Here is a 17,881-nt window from a genome sequence, read left to right on the forward strand (position 1 = left end):
GCTAAACAAAATTAAAAAAAATATTATATTTTCATTATCCCACTCTATAGGCATGAGAGTCATGTTTTGTCCCTGTTAACGTGTGGACAGTAGAGAGCAGAGTGGACAAAGACTGGCATTCCTTTTAGATCTATTCAAATGACAGCACCTCTCCCTTTTTCCTCAACAGTGGTAGCACCCACTCCCCTAGTCTCTGGCATTAAATTAGTCTTGTGATATGTGTATGTGTGTATGTGTGTGTGTGTGTGTGTGTGTGTGTGTGTGTGTGTGTGCTTGTGCATGTGTGTGTGTGTGTGTGTGTGCGTGCGTGCGTGCGTGCGTGTGTTGGGGGGGAGCTTGGATGTACTGAAAATCATGGTAAAGGCACAGCTGTTTGTAATAACGGGTGCACACAAAGCAGAGAGAGAGGGCTTATGGGAAGGCATGCGGTGAGCTGGCATTCAGACTGGAGAGCTGCAGGGCTGCCTGTATGCGGTGCCTGCCTCCAGGAATTTACTCAGTCTGCTGAAGTCATTAGAAGCAGTCAATTAGACTCTTTCTCTATTACAGCAACTGGACAGAACCAGGGTCTGTCTGCATTAACATCCTCTACTGGGGGAATGTCCTGGGGGTTTGGGGGAAGTCTTGTTGACAGCTGGGTAGGGGGGAGGTTATTATTAAAGTATTTTTCAGATTTGTATAACCTTGGTCTAGGTAAATCTTTTGGGGGTTTGAAACTAATTGGATATACACTTGCTTCAGTACTAGTTCTGTGTGGCAGATGAAGAAAGGAGAGAACCAAACACGTAGCTATTTTCATAGCTAGTTTGAAATAAATAAATAACTAATAAAGTAGAAAACAGCATCTACCATTTAACCCACCTTCTGTGTAATTCGATATATTTCTGGGGGGGATGCAAGAAATAGGAAAATAAAATAGAGCTTCAATCTCTATTCAAATTAATATTACTCTTGAAATGGAATGTTATATAACATATTTTATTAAAAGTGTGGTCCTGTGTTTCTTTTTCTTCTTTCTCACGTGTTCTGTTATATGCATTCTACCGAGATGCTTTATTCTGGCTCTTATTCAGTGTGTTTTTGCCATTACGTTCCAGTAAAAAAAATTACTTCTGAAACTACTTATCAAAGCTATTCTTTTAGAAGTGTAAAAGGGGGAAGCAAATTAGCAGCACACCAGCTCACTAGCAAAGCTCTATGCATTAAATCGTGGGTAGCAGTGAAAAACTTCCTACAAGACCTCACCTCCTCCGGCTTTGTGGAGATTAAGAACAACAATGTGCCAACTGAGATTTTGGCTCAAGTCTCAGTGCAAGTGTCAGAAATGAAATCACTGGAAACTGCAGATTATGTCATCAACTAGTCCCTGAGGTTCATGCAGAAATTGAATATCAATGCTTGCGTTTGGCCATGCCTTCCCAATGCCAGATTCAACACAGATCAGCACAGTTCTCTTCCCTGCAAAGGCTTGTAATTATCTTGGCTTTGCAGATCTAAGGAACTCTGGAAGCAGCAGGTAATTGGTTGCTGGCCACATGAAAGTTCACTGTCCTGGATTAATTAAGCACAGTTTACCAAGGATGTGCCTGAGGGTCCTACGCTATGTATCTGCTTGGGGAATGTCTTTAATGTGGGATGAATACCATGGAAACTAAGAACATGACAAAGAGGGAATGAGGGAAAGGAAGTGGGGGGGCGAGGCAGAAGCAGAGAAGCAAAGGCTGAAAGGCAGAGCAAAGAGAAGAAGAGGAGAGTGAAGAAGTGATGCAGTGAAAAGATGCAGAAAGCAGTAAGTGAGAGGAGATTGAAAGGGTAGCTGTGACGATTTGGGACACAGAGGAAGACAAAAGCAGGCAAGGAGAGAGAATATGAGGAGGGAAAACAAGGAAGGAGAAGGAGAGGGAGAGGGAGAAGAGCGGGAGAGAGGAGACAACTCAAACACCACAAGAAAAGCACTTTGAAATTAATTGTTTCTGGTAGTGAGTGTGAAATTGGAGGTTATACAGTCATAATGTAATAAATAATACAATCTCCAAACCAGGCTTCAGCCGTGACTCACCCAACTGTGAAGAACATAAGCGTTTCATAACTCAAGAGCTTAGCTATGTTGTTCTGGAACTGTGGTTACTTACGTATTTTGGTCTGTTTGTGTCACTTGATCCTATTTTACACAATGTAGATCTGCAGTCCTAGAGGGGGAAAGAAACAAAAGGCAGAGGAGGAGTTGGGTTAGCTTTCACTATAATGAGTTCTGAAGCTCCATTGCTTGTGTAACGTGTAGATTATATAGATACAAAAATGGTGAAAGGTTAGATTTGCATTGAAACAATGCACAGAATATCTAAGCATGGTCAGCAACCAAGGTTTAAAAATGTCCACAACATGATATGACCTAACAGAAGAACAAGATTCAACTATATTTCCCCTTGGTGCTTCATGTAAAATTTGTCACCTTAGATAGCACAAGCTAACAAGCTTTAATCCTTTTGTTAAACCAAAAGGCTGCAATATGTATTTCCACAATTCTATACCTAGATTATTTTCTTTCTTGCTTGCTCAAGTGGCAGAGTGAAATCAAACCCCCTCCCCGATTGATGAGCTGTATCTGGCCCCTATTGCTGCCACACTCGATTTCCATATTGGAGGTCTGTGCGAAGGCCGGTAATGCGGGGTCTCTAGGGGAGTCCAGCCCTGAATGGAAGAGCAGGAGTTTGCATTCGCTTTGATCTTCCTGTGGGATTGGCATTAGGTTATTCCAACAGGACCAAGAATGCCATTTGTCTTTCTTGGCCAGGCTTTGCTCCGCCAGGTTCTATAATGATACATGTCCCAACAGCTGCTCTTCAGATTAAAGGGCTAAAGGTACCTCAGACATCCCATCACACAAGCTTGTTTTTCGCTACTTCCTAGTAGCTGACTCTTTGATTCTCTGACTGCTGTCGTTTCTTCTTGATTTGGATATTGACCCACTGTATTGCAATCAAATTAACTTGGGCAATCAGGGCTTGCAGAGGACTAGCAAAACTTTGCTTCACCTCCCTTAGCACTGAGAATACTTTTCCATGGGAATAATCTTCCAAGCAAAACAAATTTAAATAGGATAATATGAAAGAACATATGACTTTAAGAATGAAGCTTCGGGCCTCAATTCCCTTGGAAATGACCTCTGGGGTTAAATATAGATAAATATATAAATCCAATCTTTTAGTATTTATATAGATATGCTTCTTAGAGCTAAATAAATCAGTTCAATGGACTTAACAAATCTAACATTTCTCTCTTGGATCAAGAAACTTACCTTTTCTCTCTGTCCAAAAACCGTGACCTGACCCTTCAACCTGCCACACTTTCTTACCAGTGCAACGCAGCAGCAACTTACTCGGCTATTATCAAAATAATCTATTAGCACTTCTTCTGGAAAGCAAGCAACAATTTACCTAAACATCTGTGGAGTTTACTGGACGACCCCATGCAGGTCTTCATGCAAAACATAACATTTTTCCAATAAGAATGTATTCTTAGCAAAACATTGCTGTGTACTAAGTCTGTTGAAAGGGAGCATGACTTTCCCCCAACAGCATGAAACATCGTCAGCTACGCAGAGTCATACTGGAGTCATACAGTAAGATGGACAAAAATTACACCCTGAAACAGAGAGGAGAAGTGAAGGGCTGTGAGGAAGATTAAGGCAGCCTTTTAGATTAATGACGTGACGTTTTGGAGGCATCTCCTGATCAGTGTCTCCTGATTTACTGTTCAGAGTAACAACAGATCCCACAAGGTAGTTTAAACAGATATAATAAAGTGGAGGCTTCACAAACCTCGGTCACTGCACATTCATTCACTCCACTTCTTCCACTGACATCACACCAGAGAGCCTGCACAAAAACAAGTGGATTGCATCACCGCCACACAGCTCTGCAAACAATTGATCTCATCTGTTTGGATGAAGCATGTGCATTTCTTGGATTCAGCATCCTGTGATTTGATTATCTCCCTACAGACTCTTAGAGGGGTTGTGTAATTTTGCAGGCAAATCATTTCAATTAAACACAAATATTTGTTCTTTCTTAATGGATTGTCTGCTAATCAAAGGTTCCATTTCTGCATTTTTCAGTAAAATTACATAGGCTTTAGTACCACACAGGCTTTGCTATTGATAATCTAAAGTGTAACAGATTATTAATGTTAGTTAATATGGAGGGAAAAGAAACAGGTCTCCAAGTAATGAGAGCTTCTAACATCTGTATTCCCTCTCTTTCAAAGCTGCTTAACTCGTTAGTTATTGCAGCAACAACATAAAGAACTATATAGAGTTATGAGGCTATGTCCCCACCCCGTACATGGTTGTATGTCCTGTATGTCCCATGGGTCAATGGGATTGTATCATTGAAGTGCCATTGATTAAAAAAGTTGTGCAGTGCCTATTCTCTAGAACAGGGGTTTCCAACCCTAGTCTTGAAGAGCCCCAATCCAGTATGTTCTAAAGCTCATCCATAAACCATACATTTATAAAGATATTAGGAACAACTGTGCAGGTATTTTGGTAAATTCAGTAATGGGGAACATCAGCCCTTCAAGGACCACAATCCCCTAATTTGAAAAAGTGACTGGACTTCATTCATTGATCAACAAGTCTTTAGGAACTACTGATTTTAGTGTGACCTGTAAAAAAAAAAAAAAAAAAGTGAAGGTCCACTGTTTGGTTTCAATAGGTCAGGATGGCATGAAAGCACACACAGCGCTTTTCCACCGACAAGGAGCCGGTGCTAGTTCGGACCTGGTGCCTAATTTGGAACCATTTTTTGCTTTTCCACCGCAAAAGAACTGGCTCCCGGCCGCACGGAGCCGCTTTTTCTGGCACCAAAAACTTGCTGGTCTGGAACCTAAGAACCAGTGACGTCAGGAGCCGGGGGGCGGGGTTAAGTCATCTCCACCAAAAGTGATTGGCCGGAGCGCAGCCGCCATGTTTACAATGCCAGCAGAGACGCGAGCAGTGAGGAGAGTTTTGATAAAAAATGAGCGAAATGAGCAGCGAACTGCGGTCTGTCAGAGACACTACAGTGACAATATGGCCTCACAGGTCAATGACTAGTTAGGAGTTGGCAAATGGCAGCGATGAGAGACGACTGAGCGCAGCTTCCGTGACGATATTATGATGATGAGAGTTAATGCGACGATATAGATTGAACAGAAATGTTGTTTGTTAATGAAATGGTCATAAACTGGTCCGGTGTTACTCTGAATCCAGCGTCATGTGTCCCGGGTTGGTTTGCGCATGATCAGTAATGTATGAATACATTCATGTTCTTAGCACAGGGCGAATTACACAAAACATACGTATTGTACAGTAAGAGAAGATCAAATACACAGTGATGCGCTTTGTGCTCACATGCCAGCAGTGCTGACAATGGATTATTATTATTATTGTGTATTTGTTAGCAGACGCTCTTATCCAGGGTGACTTTCAACACACAAGAGCATTGCTTCGTGTCTGGCAACAGGGACAATGTAACAGTGATTTGGGACCATCATCCCAGACTTCATCAATAAGCACAATTTCCCATCAAACCATTAATATCACCTGAGATCATCCGACAGGTTATTGATCTGCCCGCGACTGCACCGCAAACACCCCCATCCACAATCAATAGGCTAGCCTATAGTCATTGTTTTTTAAATAAGAATAAAAGTAAAAATATGCCACAGAATGAATGAAAATCTATCCACTCATACAAAGTATATTCATAATGAACTGTGTGCGCGGTGACGAATGCATATTAACTCTATCTTGTATTTTATTCAATACAGTAAAAGTGTCTGAAATAGTGAATCGGTGTAAATCCCTTAATGCATCAATAATAATCAATACAAATAAAAGGATGAGTTAGCGTATTCGTATAGTTGTATTTTCGTTTCTGCTTGTCTACATGTGATCTCGCGTTTTTTGTTTTGCTTTTCACAATGAGTTTGATTGTGATGTATAATAGGGTTTAAAGTCGCGGTCCTCGGTGCTGATTATTACTGCTGTGTTTCTCTTCTACTCCGCGCTTGGGAACGCCCACACCAGTGACGTCAGCGTTCGGTTCCAAAACCGGTGGAAAAGCGGGAAGGTTCCCAAAAAGATCAGCTGGATCCCAGGCCGAGCACTGGCTCGGCTCCAGCACCGGCTCCTTGTTGGTGGAAAAGCGCTAACAGTGTCTTCAGGTTTCCTTTCCACCTGAATTACCAAATTAAGCTTGTATCAAGCAGATCACTTTAACAACAATTTCCAGTCCTTAAGGTGCTAATGATTCAAAGGCCCTCTAGGACAACAGTGTTTCACCCTTGTAATCAGTAAACTCGCAGACAGCAGTACTGTTCATCTCATTCTGGTTACTTATTTATTGTATCTGCTTTACTTAACATTCCTCAAGGCTCTGTAAACCAGCCAGGTGTAATAATATTTCTCTGGAACAAATCAGATATAACTTTTCGGAAGCTGGATAAATTTACATGCAGGCTTGCTCCCCTACAACCCCAGGGGTTGATTTTATGTGTATCTTTTGTCCCTCACTGGGATCTGTAGCTTGTGTTTATTGGCACAGTACCATACCGGAATGCTTGTCATGTTTAAAGCATGGCCATTTGAGAATGGAACCCTGCAAGTTCTACTGGCACTTAAGACCATTCTGTTTCATTTGGTTGGAAAAAAACACTCTACTGCCACTACTACAAATAATATTATTACTAGTACTTTTTTGATGCAAAAACAACTAGGTGAACCATGCAACTGTGAATTACCAACTCCTACCTAACTATTATTCTTAAACCCTATCACCCTATCAGACAGTTTTAACTTCTGTTAAAGCTTTTTCTATGCTACCTCTTGTGTTCTGAATGGTTCTCTGTTTCTGGGGAGATAGTTACTTGGCACACATCCTAGTGTGTCTGGAAATCAGAATCACTATATCCAACAATGCAGATTAATTACAGAATACTTGGCTGAGAAGGGGGTTTCAGGACATGTGGTCACTATTAATGAGTGAAAAGGAAGTCAGTCAGAATTGCCTGTAATTTGCAACAGCTTTCCAGTCAACAATTTCCTTCAGGGTTGGAATATAGGCTCTGTCAATGTATCCGAAGAGACCCCCCCTACCTTAGACTCTCTATTACCTACTCCCAACTTTCTACCCCCTACTGATGTGATCCTTGAGGCCTTACACCAGAAGTTATTGTGTTAATTCGTCCCTTTATTGGAATTACTGTTGCATGTGTATTTCACTTCTAGGATTTGGGTTTTTATTAGTCAAACTGAAACACAGCACTTCAGCGTACATCTCCCTTAACCCTTGACCCGTTTGGGATATAACTCCCCTTGGAAGGATTGTGAACAGTGCTTGAGAACATTCAGTCTATTTTCCTTACTGCACTAAATCACATAATATAAAAACATGATTAGACAGAAAATAAAGGAGCATCTTACTGAAAACCATATTCTTGGAGATAGTCAACACGGGTTTAGACGAGGTAGATCATGTCTTACTAATCTATTAGAATTTTATTAACATGCAACTGCAGTTGTAGATCATGTGAAAGCATATGATCTACAACTGCAGTTGCATGTTAAAAAAATTCTGGATCCTATCCAGTCTGATAATAAATGTTCCCAAATTTTCAGCTTCAACCACATCGCTGGGGAGTTTGTTCCAGATTGTGACACCTCTCTGTGTGAAGAAGTGTCTCCTGATTTACTGGAATACTGTGTACAGTTCTGGGCTCCACACTTCAAGAAAGATATCGCTGCTCTAGAGGCAGTTCAGAGGAGAGCAACCAAACTTATTCTAGGTCTGAAGGGAATGTCCTACTGAGAGACTGAGGGACCTGAACCTTTTCACCCTGGAACAGAGGAGACTACATGGGGACTTGATTCAAGTCTTCAAAATCATGAAAGGCATCAACCACATCAAACCAGAGGAGCTTTTCCAGATCAGCAGGGACACACAGACCCGAGGACACAAATGGAAATTGGGCTTCAAGAAATTCAAGACGGAAAACAGGAGACACTTCTTTACACAGAGAGGCGTCACAATCTGTAACAATCTCCCCAGCGATGTGGTTGAAGCTGAAAATTTGGGAACATTTAATATCAGACTGGATAGGATCCTTGGGTCACTCCGTTATTAATGGACACCAAACGAGCACGATGGGTTGAATGGCCTCCTCTCGTTTGTAAATTCTCTTATGTTCTTTCTTATATAGTTCCAGGAAACATTGCCTTTTTTCTAAATTAAATAAACTCAGTTCAGCCCTGACAGTGCCTTTCATTCACCTTTATTTTGAAGTATATACATCTATTGATTTGTTCCTTACTGTGTCATGTATGACTCAGTCATTTTTCTAAAGATGTCAATGGGGTGTTTGATGGCTGCAAGTTGGGTGGCAAGTGCTGTAAGGAATCCAATGCAAGGTTAGCACTAACACTGACACATTGATGGCTATTTATAACAAAACTACAATACTTTTTTGACATTTTCTTTTTTGTTTTTTTTAACCAACCTCCCTTTGACACACATAACAAAGAAGATATTAATCATAATTGTGGTAATAACAAAGAAAGAAAAAAAAAACAACTCAAGCCTGGTGCCACGAGGCTACATCAATTTTGTATCCCTAGATGGTTATTGTGCATGCAGCTGTGTTGTAATAACTTGCATTTTTTCTAACCGGTTATTCATTGTCCATGTTGTAAAGCGGTGCAGTAGCCTGTATTCTTGTTGCAGGATAACTGTGTGCGGCTGCAAATAGCTTTGAGGCTCCTCACGCTCTCATGCATTGTCCCTAAAATCTCACACATTTGCCCAAACGTTTTCTGTGTGCACCCCCCTCTGGCTCTTGGCCGGCGGGAGCGGTATCTGTCAACGCATTTTTTAATTGTAACAAATGTCATGCATTGACGTTTTGAAAAACATTGTGTGTAATTGTACTATCGATTATTATACATCCTGTGTTATCGCCGAAAATATTTGTGCCCCCTTAGTCATTTCTGGTGCCCCCTTGCTGAGTTAATCCTGTAGCCGGGCCTGTTCTAATTAATAGAACAGAATGTATTCTGAGAACATTCTGTCTTTTTTAATAGAACAGATAGAATGTATTAGACAGATGATGTAGATTACTTAAAAACAACTGTTTACAGCTTTAAAGCTTTAACAGAAAAAGTAATGCCAATAGTAAAGTTGTTTTTAAAAGCACCATTTTATGCCAAAAACTATTTCTTGGAATTACTAATTATGTCAGTTGTTTTCACATTTTTGCTAGGAATAACAACTGGTATTTCTAAATCATTTATTTTAAGGAAGGCAAGAAGGAAATATTAACAAACAGAACACATGACACCAATGTAGAGAGATTATGATTATGATCAACAGATTATGACTTTAAACTCTATCAAAAACTTTTTAAAATAAATCTTTCATAACCATATCTGAGGGATGGGAAACCTTTTAATAAATTATCTTAATAAAAAATCAATTCACATTAATGAAATGATATTAGTATGGTTTATTGCACTTTTTTATGCATTTGTATTACAAACCTTGTTTTTTTATGTGCTTTCTTTTTGACAGCAAGGTTTTGTTTAATTGCTGTACATATTAACTCTTTCAGTGAAAATACCCCTGCGTTTGTGTATGGGGGGGGGGGGGGGCTATTTTATGATGTGGCATGCTGAGAGGAAGTCCTTTGGTGAGCTGTTACTATATATATACACCGATCAGCCATAACATTATGACCACTGACAGGTAAAGTGAATAACACTGATAATCTCATTATCATGGCACCTGTCAGTGGGTGGGATATTTTACACAGCAAGTAAACTTTTTGTCCTCAAAGTTGATGTGTAAGAAGCAGGAAAAATGGGCAGCGTAAGGATTTGAGCGACTTTGACAAGGGCCAAATTGTGAGGGCTAGAGGGTCAGAGCATCTGCAAAACTGCAGCTCTTGTGGGTTGTTCCCGGTCTGCAGTGGTCAGTACTTATCAAAAGTGGTCCATGGAAGGAAAAGCGGTGAACCGGCGACAGGGTCATGGGTGGTCAAGGCTCACTGATGCACGTGGGGAGCGAAGGCTGGCCCGTGTGGTCCGATCCAACAGACGAGCTACTGTAGCTCAAATTGCTGAAAAAGAGAATGCTGGTTCTGATAGAAAGGTGTCAGAACACACAGTGCATCGCAGTTTGTTGCGTATGGGGCTGCGTAGCCGCAGACCAGTCAGGGTGCCCATGCTGACCCCTGTCCACTGCCGAAAGCGCCTACAATGGGCACGTGAGCATCAGAACTGGACCACGGATCAATGGAAGAAGGTGGCCTGGTCTGATGAATCACGAGTTCAAGGTGTTGACTTGACCTCCAAATTCCTCAGATCTCAATCCAATCGAGCATCTGTGGGATGTGCTGGACAAACAAGTCCGATCCATGCAGGCCCCACCTCGCAATTTACAGGACTTAAAGGATCTGCTGCTAACGTCTTGGTGCCAGATACCACAGCACACCTTCAGAGGTCTAGTGGAGTCCATGCCTCGATGGGTCAGGGCTGTTTTGGCGGCAAAAGTGGGACCTACACAATATTAGGCAGGTGGTCATAATGTTATGGCTGATTGGTGTACATCAGTAGTTAAAGTTGCACTCATCAGCACAGAAGTTATTGTGTATTTGATCTTCTCTTACTGTAAAATATGTATGTTTTGTGTAATTCGGCCTGTGCTAAGAAAATGAGTTTATAAAGTGACAAAAAAGCTAAAGTGCTGTGAAATGTGACATATTATGATGTACCCACTGACTAGTGGTCCTGTGGTTTTGTGCATCTATTAGGTGTGCCAGGATCTGGATATTAATTTCATAAAAATGCAATGAAAGGACATCATTACTAAGTTACAAAATACTAATAAAGGTGTATGTAAGTGTTAATAAATTAACTAATGCAAGTGCAAATAGGCATTAATAAATTATAAATACTGCATTATAGAACACACTATGAATACATTACTAATCAAAATCCATTTGTCCATATGACGTGTTAATAAGGCACTTGTTAGTATGTTAGTAATGTTTATAAGCTGTTATTAATATACTTAGTATTCAAAAGTGATACAAAAATACATATAATACATTTATAAGCTTTCTGTGTGTGTTTATAAACACCACCATAATATAAAGTGTTACCCAGCCAACTGTGACCAGGATTCCCCACAGGGTGGCACACAAGTGGCAGAGCACTGCCTGAGTTCTATAGGCTTGAGTTGACCAAGGTTTCCTCAGTTTGCCGCATGAAAGCCGCATTAGTCCTCTCCATGAAGCGATTGGGTGTGCCGGTTTTGGTGTACGCCTGTGTGTGTATTAGCTGCCTACATCTCTTCTGCTTTAAATAAAGGAATCATATCAGAACCACACTGATTAACAATTAACAGGGACATATCGCAGCTGAAAGGAAGACATACAGAGACACAAAGAAACAAAAACATGGATTAAATATCACTGCTCTCTCTTTAAGTTCCTAAATGCAACTCAAGAGTTTTCATGAGGACATCTGGCACAACAATACAGTTTAATAAGTTCCTGTGATAGACTCTTTTCTGCAGCTGGCTGATTTTCAGGAGTATAGTCCAGCTGACTATGTCTTTATATATATATATATATATATATATATCCCCATGCACTTAAAATATGATTGCCTCCCCTCATGTCTTTGCAGATACAGTCACAATAGCTGAGTGTGCAGCTTTCAGTAGCAACACCTGAGGCATTTCCTCTCTCACTACAAAATATCCCACATGTGAGGATGAGATGGAGAGATAGAACCCCATTTCTCTGGCACTAACACAGCATATTTGAGCACTGTGCACACTGCAGCAATACAAACATCGGTGTCTGTCACACTGTTAAACTGCACAGCCTCTCACAGACAGGCTGGGACAGTGTCCTGGTTTCACCCCAGCTGAAGTTCCTCTCAGGCTGGGTTTGCATTGAAACATCGCCTCCAGCTGGTCTGTCACTTGGCCAAGCAGTAACAGACATGGCTACCAAGAATGCATTTGCACTTTTGCAAATTCAGCACCGACTCCCCCAAAATATAACAGTGCTTAAATCGTATTCCATCATGCAGGCTAGCTTTGTTTTGATATCTTGGAAATCTTACTTGATTAGTTCTACTACCAACTGTGTCTACATTTTGCTGTAGTTGTTATCCACATATGTAGTCCTAGACCATTTTAATTTCTTGTTAGTTTGCTTAGATTGATATTATATTTTATTGTTTCTAAATATCTAGTCCTGTAAACTGAAAAAAAAAAGATTTCCTGCAGCTTTGAAAGAGACTTTGTATCATAAGAAAAATGTGTTATCCCAGACTAAATATTATTTTACTGTTTTTTTTCTATGTTGAATATCAACTTTGGTGAACTAACTAAAACAGGCTGCAGAGACAGGCATGTACATGGCTTTTGTAACAACTGATTCCTGCCCAGATCCATTGCCCTGAGAAGTCCCACTTCCACTCCATCTGTGGGCACTTCTTCAGCAGACTCTGCTCACTATGTCACTTGCACTGCTCTGGGCTATTTCAATTGAATCAGACCTTCAAACAGGAAAAGATCAATGTACATTGCAGGTGTTTTGTTGAAGTTTTTTCTGCATATTCCATCCTTTTACAGTTTAAAGTTTTATCAAACCTCACAGCCTTAGTGTTTTGATTCAGTGAGACTTAATATGAAATTGAACTGATGGTCACAGAGCTGCTTTTTGGAACACAGTGCTTGGAAATCAAATAGGTTTCCATTTGTACCATCAGTACATTGTTTCCATCAGTAATGTCATAAAATAAATAAAGACATACCTGCCAGTTTCATTGTATGAATATATTTTTAGACTAAACAAAGTATACTGGATATAATTCTTCTGCCTACACTCATGACACTTTCTGTTTACTTGCAGGGCCGATGCATCAACTTCACCCGAGTGAAAACAAGCTCACCACCTCGGTACCCCATCTACAACCACCACTCCACCCCCATTTACACCCCTCCCAGAGGCTGCAGCCCCCCTCCACCTCAGGGCTTGCTACCTCCCCCGCCTCACAGCCCTTCCATCTCCCCCACTCCCTCCCCCACCTCCACCCTCCCCCCCCTGCCTAGCAACTCCTCAACGCCGTCATCTCCCTCAATCACCCCTCCTCCTTACACCCCTCCTCCAACCCGTGCCCTTCCCCCCACCTCCCTGATCCTGCCTCCTCCCCCGGCTCCACCATCCCCGCCACCCCAATTCCCCCCTTCCCCCACTGGATCCCTGCCCCCTCCCCCCCAAGCCCCGCCCCCATGTAGAGTGCCTCCTCCAGCTCGTCCCCCACCCCGCCCATCCCTCTAGGGGGTCAGCACTTTCAGCGCAAGGTGAAGGAACTCTGCTTTGCCAGAACTGTCCAGTGGAAACGACGTGATGACAGGAAAGCCCATATCTGACTGCTTTCTTCACCCTTTCTACCAAACCACTATTAGCAAGGCCACTTGCTGCCTGTTCTATAGACGCTAACACATTATAACGGAAAACCCTACACCTTTTAACAAAAAAAAAAAAAAGGAAAAAAAAATCCAGCGTATTTTACATATTATATATTTTTTTCTAATAATCAATGGGACCAAACCAACCAGTGGCCAAAGCCCTTCAGTTTTGCATGAATGAAGTGTGACCGGATGTCATTCGTGAAGCAGTGTCCTGCTCTCCAAAGCAGCATCACAAACACACAGACACCGCTGGCCGCTGCCAGCCCTACAGTCCTTCTCTTTCACCAGCAGGTTTTGCTGCCACCATGAAGCAACAAGTCACCTCAGCTCCTCACGTCTCTGTGCCTCTGTATACACTCAAGCTGTGGGTCTTGCTACCTCTGGACAGCCCTGCAAGTGAGAATGATTGTCAACAACCACAACCAAAGGGGGCTTTCACTACGATGCCAGGAAGGACCCATTTGTTTCATTGTTTTTTTTTACCTTAGTATGCTTTAATGTCTAGTGATGGTCTTGTTGCTTTTCAAAGACTGGTATGTCAGAAATGCAACCATCATAATAATTAAGTTAATTAATGAATTAATTAATTAAAAAATCATAGATGGCAACTGCATTGCTTTACTTAGATTCTCAGAATATTTTTATATTTAAGGGCATTATAATTCAGTTTGGTATGAGGATGTACTAGATCTCTACAAAAGATCAGTGAGGAAGGGCAAGTTTGTTGGTGTTTAGAAACTTAATGTTTTGATAAAGCAAGTTGTTGGTGCAGCAGATGACCTTAAAAAAAAACACTTATATTTGTAGACTAAAATGAAGAGGTACCTTCTGTTTATAATCTCCAATGATTTTAACCTCCAGTTCCAGCATCAGTTGTGCCAGTTGTTCTCCAATACAGACTGAGTTTAAAGGAGGTAAGTCCATGTGGAGTTCAGGGAATCAGGATTGTACATTGCACAAAAAGTCCCGCAGGTGAAACGATGTGCACTCAGGAAGTGTGCAACACTGATCTACTTCCCCTTGTAATTTTCTAACCGAGAGAAAAATCTATTCAAATTGATCCATGAATTGAAAAAGTAATATATCTGTGAGAAGTACAGGGGAAGTAAAATAAATAAATGACAAAACAACAACAAAACGTTTGAAAAGTAGGAATGTCAACGAGACTGTCAGGACACACAGTATTGGTAGAGTGTGCCAAGACTGCAAAACACATTTGAACCTTTCAGTTGCACATTGTCATTGACTGTGAGGTAAAGCAGGTTGGACAGAAATGTTGCCTGCATCAATAGCATACTTTATGATATATTTTTCAGAGAGTAGATGGTGAGGGTTTAAAAGAATTGCAAACCCTTTTTTTTTCTCCACAGAAAAATACATCTGTGTAAAGCTTCCATGGAACTCAGAATGTTTCTTTCGGCTGTGTATGTGTGTATGTATATATATATATATATATATATATATATAATTTTATCATCTTTTACTTTTTCTTTCAATATCTGATCAGTTTGTTGAATGGAATCAAATCAAATCATGATCAATCCAGAGGAGCCGTGGCAGTATTCTGTTATTTTGTGTTTCAAATAACTATGTGTTTGGAAGCACCCCATGTTAACTCATCAATTACAGAAACATAATAATAGTCAGGTGTTGGTATGATCCAATATGTTGGGTTCATAGTTGTATATATTTTACTGCTCGCTTACCAGGTGTTTAATGGAAAGCATTCCAGTCTGTTGGGTTCAATATGGAAGGGGTTTGTCATTTTCATTGTCTTAAGTGTCATAACTTATTGTAAAGCCAGTGGTATCTCATGGCATTTTATTATTGTATCAAGCTGTGCTTGTTTAATAACACATGTCTTTTTGTTGTCCTTGTGATTGTTTTTCATCACTTTCTCATGTCATGATTTCAAAAAACAAGATAGAAATGTACAGTACAGCTGTCTGGGAGATGGTGACGAAAGCTTGGTTTACACAGCCTACAATCCCTACAAAGAGAGAAATCCCTCTCGCTCTAGCACCATCTTATAATGTGCCCTCAATTTGTCTGACCCTGTCCTAACCTGGTGTGAAAACAGGATTTTCACCCCGATTTCAAAGAAAATTGAACATTTCTGCAACTTTTAGGGATAGAAAACCAATGACTAAAGCAGCATTATCAATGGGGACACATATGCATTGGAGTTCATAAAATGTGTGATCTATGTGTGGAACAATGCAGGTTTACAACAAATAGATCCAATAATAAATAATACATATTTCTAAGAAGGATCACACAGAAATAAATCAGATGTTCTTCTTGCATGTGCCCCACAAAATATAAAACAGACAGTCCATGTAACACATACATTATAATGACTTACTTTATTTAAATGATTTCTAAGTTCATGTATATTCAGTAGTAAGTGGTGTTTTGTTCTTGCTATACAAGTGATTATTCAACCAAATGCAGCTTTCTAATCCTCTTTTATATGAAAACTCATAATGCTTTACCAATAGTCAGCAGGTATAACATGACAACAAAAAACTTCTAATTTTAAGAAGATGATAGTCCCGGGTCAGATTTGAACAGAAAACATAAAATTAGATGTGCAGGAAGCAGAAACTAGATAAGAACTAAAGTGCAAACACCTCTTTATGTAATCAAGATTTTGTTACATCTATTTTAAAGAGGAGACTGTAAGGAAGGGGGAGTGGAGGGGTGCTATGGAAAAATACTCTTTTTAGGACATTTTAATCTCTTATCTCTGCTAGCCTGGATCAGATAACAATGGCTTAGTTTTGCCCAGTTATGGTATAGTGCAACTTTTATAGGCAAAGTAGTCAAACCCTGCTATTTTCTTTCATTTTAACTTTGTGCACAATAATGCTTTTACTAACCAGTTTCACAGAATTGAAAAATCTGTAGCTATGCAGGATCACAGTTGGTGGCTCTAAGATGCCTCTACCTACCTCACACTTCACAACAGAATGCACAATTGCTTACAATAAACATAGGAGTCTTCATACAATGATTTACACCCTGCAGACCAACCTTCAACCTGAGAGTAAGGGCCCTGTACAGTTATACCATGGTCAATATGCACTGTGCCAGATTATCTGTTGATATCTCCAGGGTGTTGAGCAGAGACCAAAATACCACATCAGTGGAGCTCAAAAGCCTAATCTCCTGAGACTGGCATTGGAGTTCTAAGTGACCTCTTCCATAATGCAGATTGTAGGTTCATACTATTATTTTGTTTAAGAAATGCCAGTATCCAAAGTAACTTACATAGTTTAACAAATATCAACATGCCTATACACAACATCACAAGGGAAGCAATATTACTATACATACAAACAAAGGTATAATGAGAAGGTGAGAATGGTCTACAGGTGTAAATAATCTATATATTTCTACTAATATTTATTAATTTGAACCAATAATACAATAAGACTTTTATTGTTAGGGAATTAATGCCAATCATTTGATCTCCCATTGCTTTTAATCTTTATGGTTCAGAGAAAATTAAACAAAACAGAACAAATAGATTAGATGGCTTAGTTTCTCAAACTGTACAGTCTGTATCATAAGAGATCTACAGAACAGAGTGTATGCACACAATCTACTTCATCATAACCCACCAAGACAGTGCTTTATGAAACAGTGAAAAAGTCACGGGTAGGCTCCTATTTAACCTAATGGTATTCTTCAAATAATGGAAGAAAAAATAGGGGAAAGAAAACAATCACTTGTCATAAAGCAGCTTGCAGATTTCAGGGACTGGACAGTGGTTCTTTGTGTTTCTCGTGAGTGGTGGGTTGAGCTGTATTTCAGAGAAAAGCACAGTGCTGTTACAGGCTGCCTGGCCCATGGGAAGAGCTGTGTAAGCCAAGCTGAACTTGTTTCTGTACTATATTCACACATATAGTACGCCCCTCACTTTCCCTTTGTAACCATTTGCTTTATATAAAAAGACTGTAAAAGTAAACCTTGGACTGTGTTTTATTGATCCAGTGTTGGGTATTTCTTTTTGGTTGGCGCAATTTTGTGAGGGTGTGGGAGTTGGCAAAGGGGTTCATATGGACAACAGATAGACAAATGCATACTTATGTGGACTCTCTGTGCCATTAATTCAGTAGGCTCTATTGCCTTTTTATGTTGTGTCATTATTATTAGTCTCTCCTTTCCCGTTTGGCTTGTTGAAAGAATGCATTAGTGGTCTTCAGAAGAAAAACAGTGTTAATTTCAGTTGGGAATGTTTTGGTACTGGCAGAAATAGAATATAAATGGCCAATACTCTCTCTAGCTGTGTGAAACCCTTTCATCAAGGGTTATATGGTACAATAGAAGTACACCACTACCTCAATATA

At 40.2% G+C, this 17,881-nt stretch overlaps 1 protein-coding gene across 1 annotated transcript in view; it reads left to right on the plus strand.

The window, feature by feature from the left end:
* Nucleotides 1-17,520, plus strand: part of antxr1a (ANTXR cell adhesion molecule 1a) — an 80,289-nt gene extending 62,769 nt beyond the window's left edge. The window contains exon 18 of the mRNA XM_066714433.1: nt 12,964-17,520. Within this exon, the coding sequence (XP_066570530.1) occupies nt 12,964-13,392 (429 nt within the window). The 3' untranslated portion in view covers nt 13,393-17,520. The remainder of the gene's footprint in view (nt 1-12,963) is intronic.
* Nucleotides 17,521-17,881: the final 361 nt, after the last annotated feature.

This window comes from Amia ocellicauda, chromosome 9 (genome assembly GCF_036373705.1).
Source record: "Amia ocellicauda isolate fAmiCal2 chromosome 9, fAmiCal2.hap1, whole genome shotgun sequence".
NCBI lineage: Eukaryota > Metazoa > Chordata > Actinopteri > Amiiformes > Amiidae > Amia > Amia ocellicauda.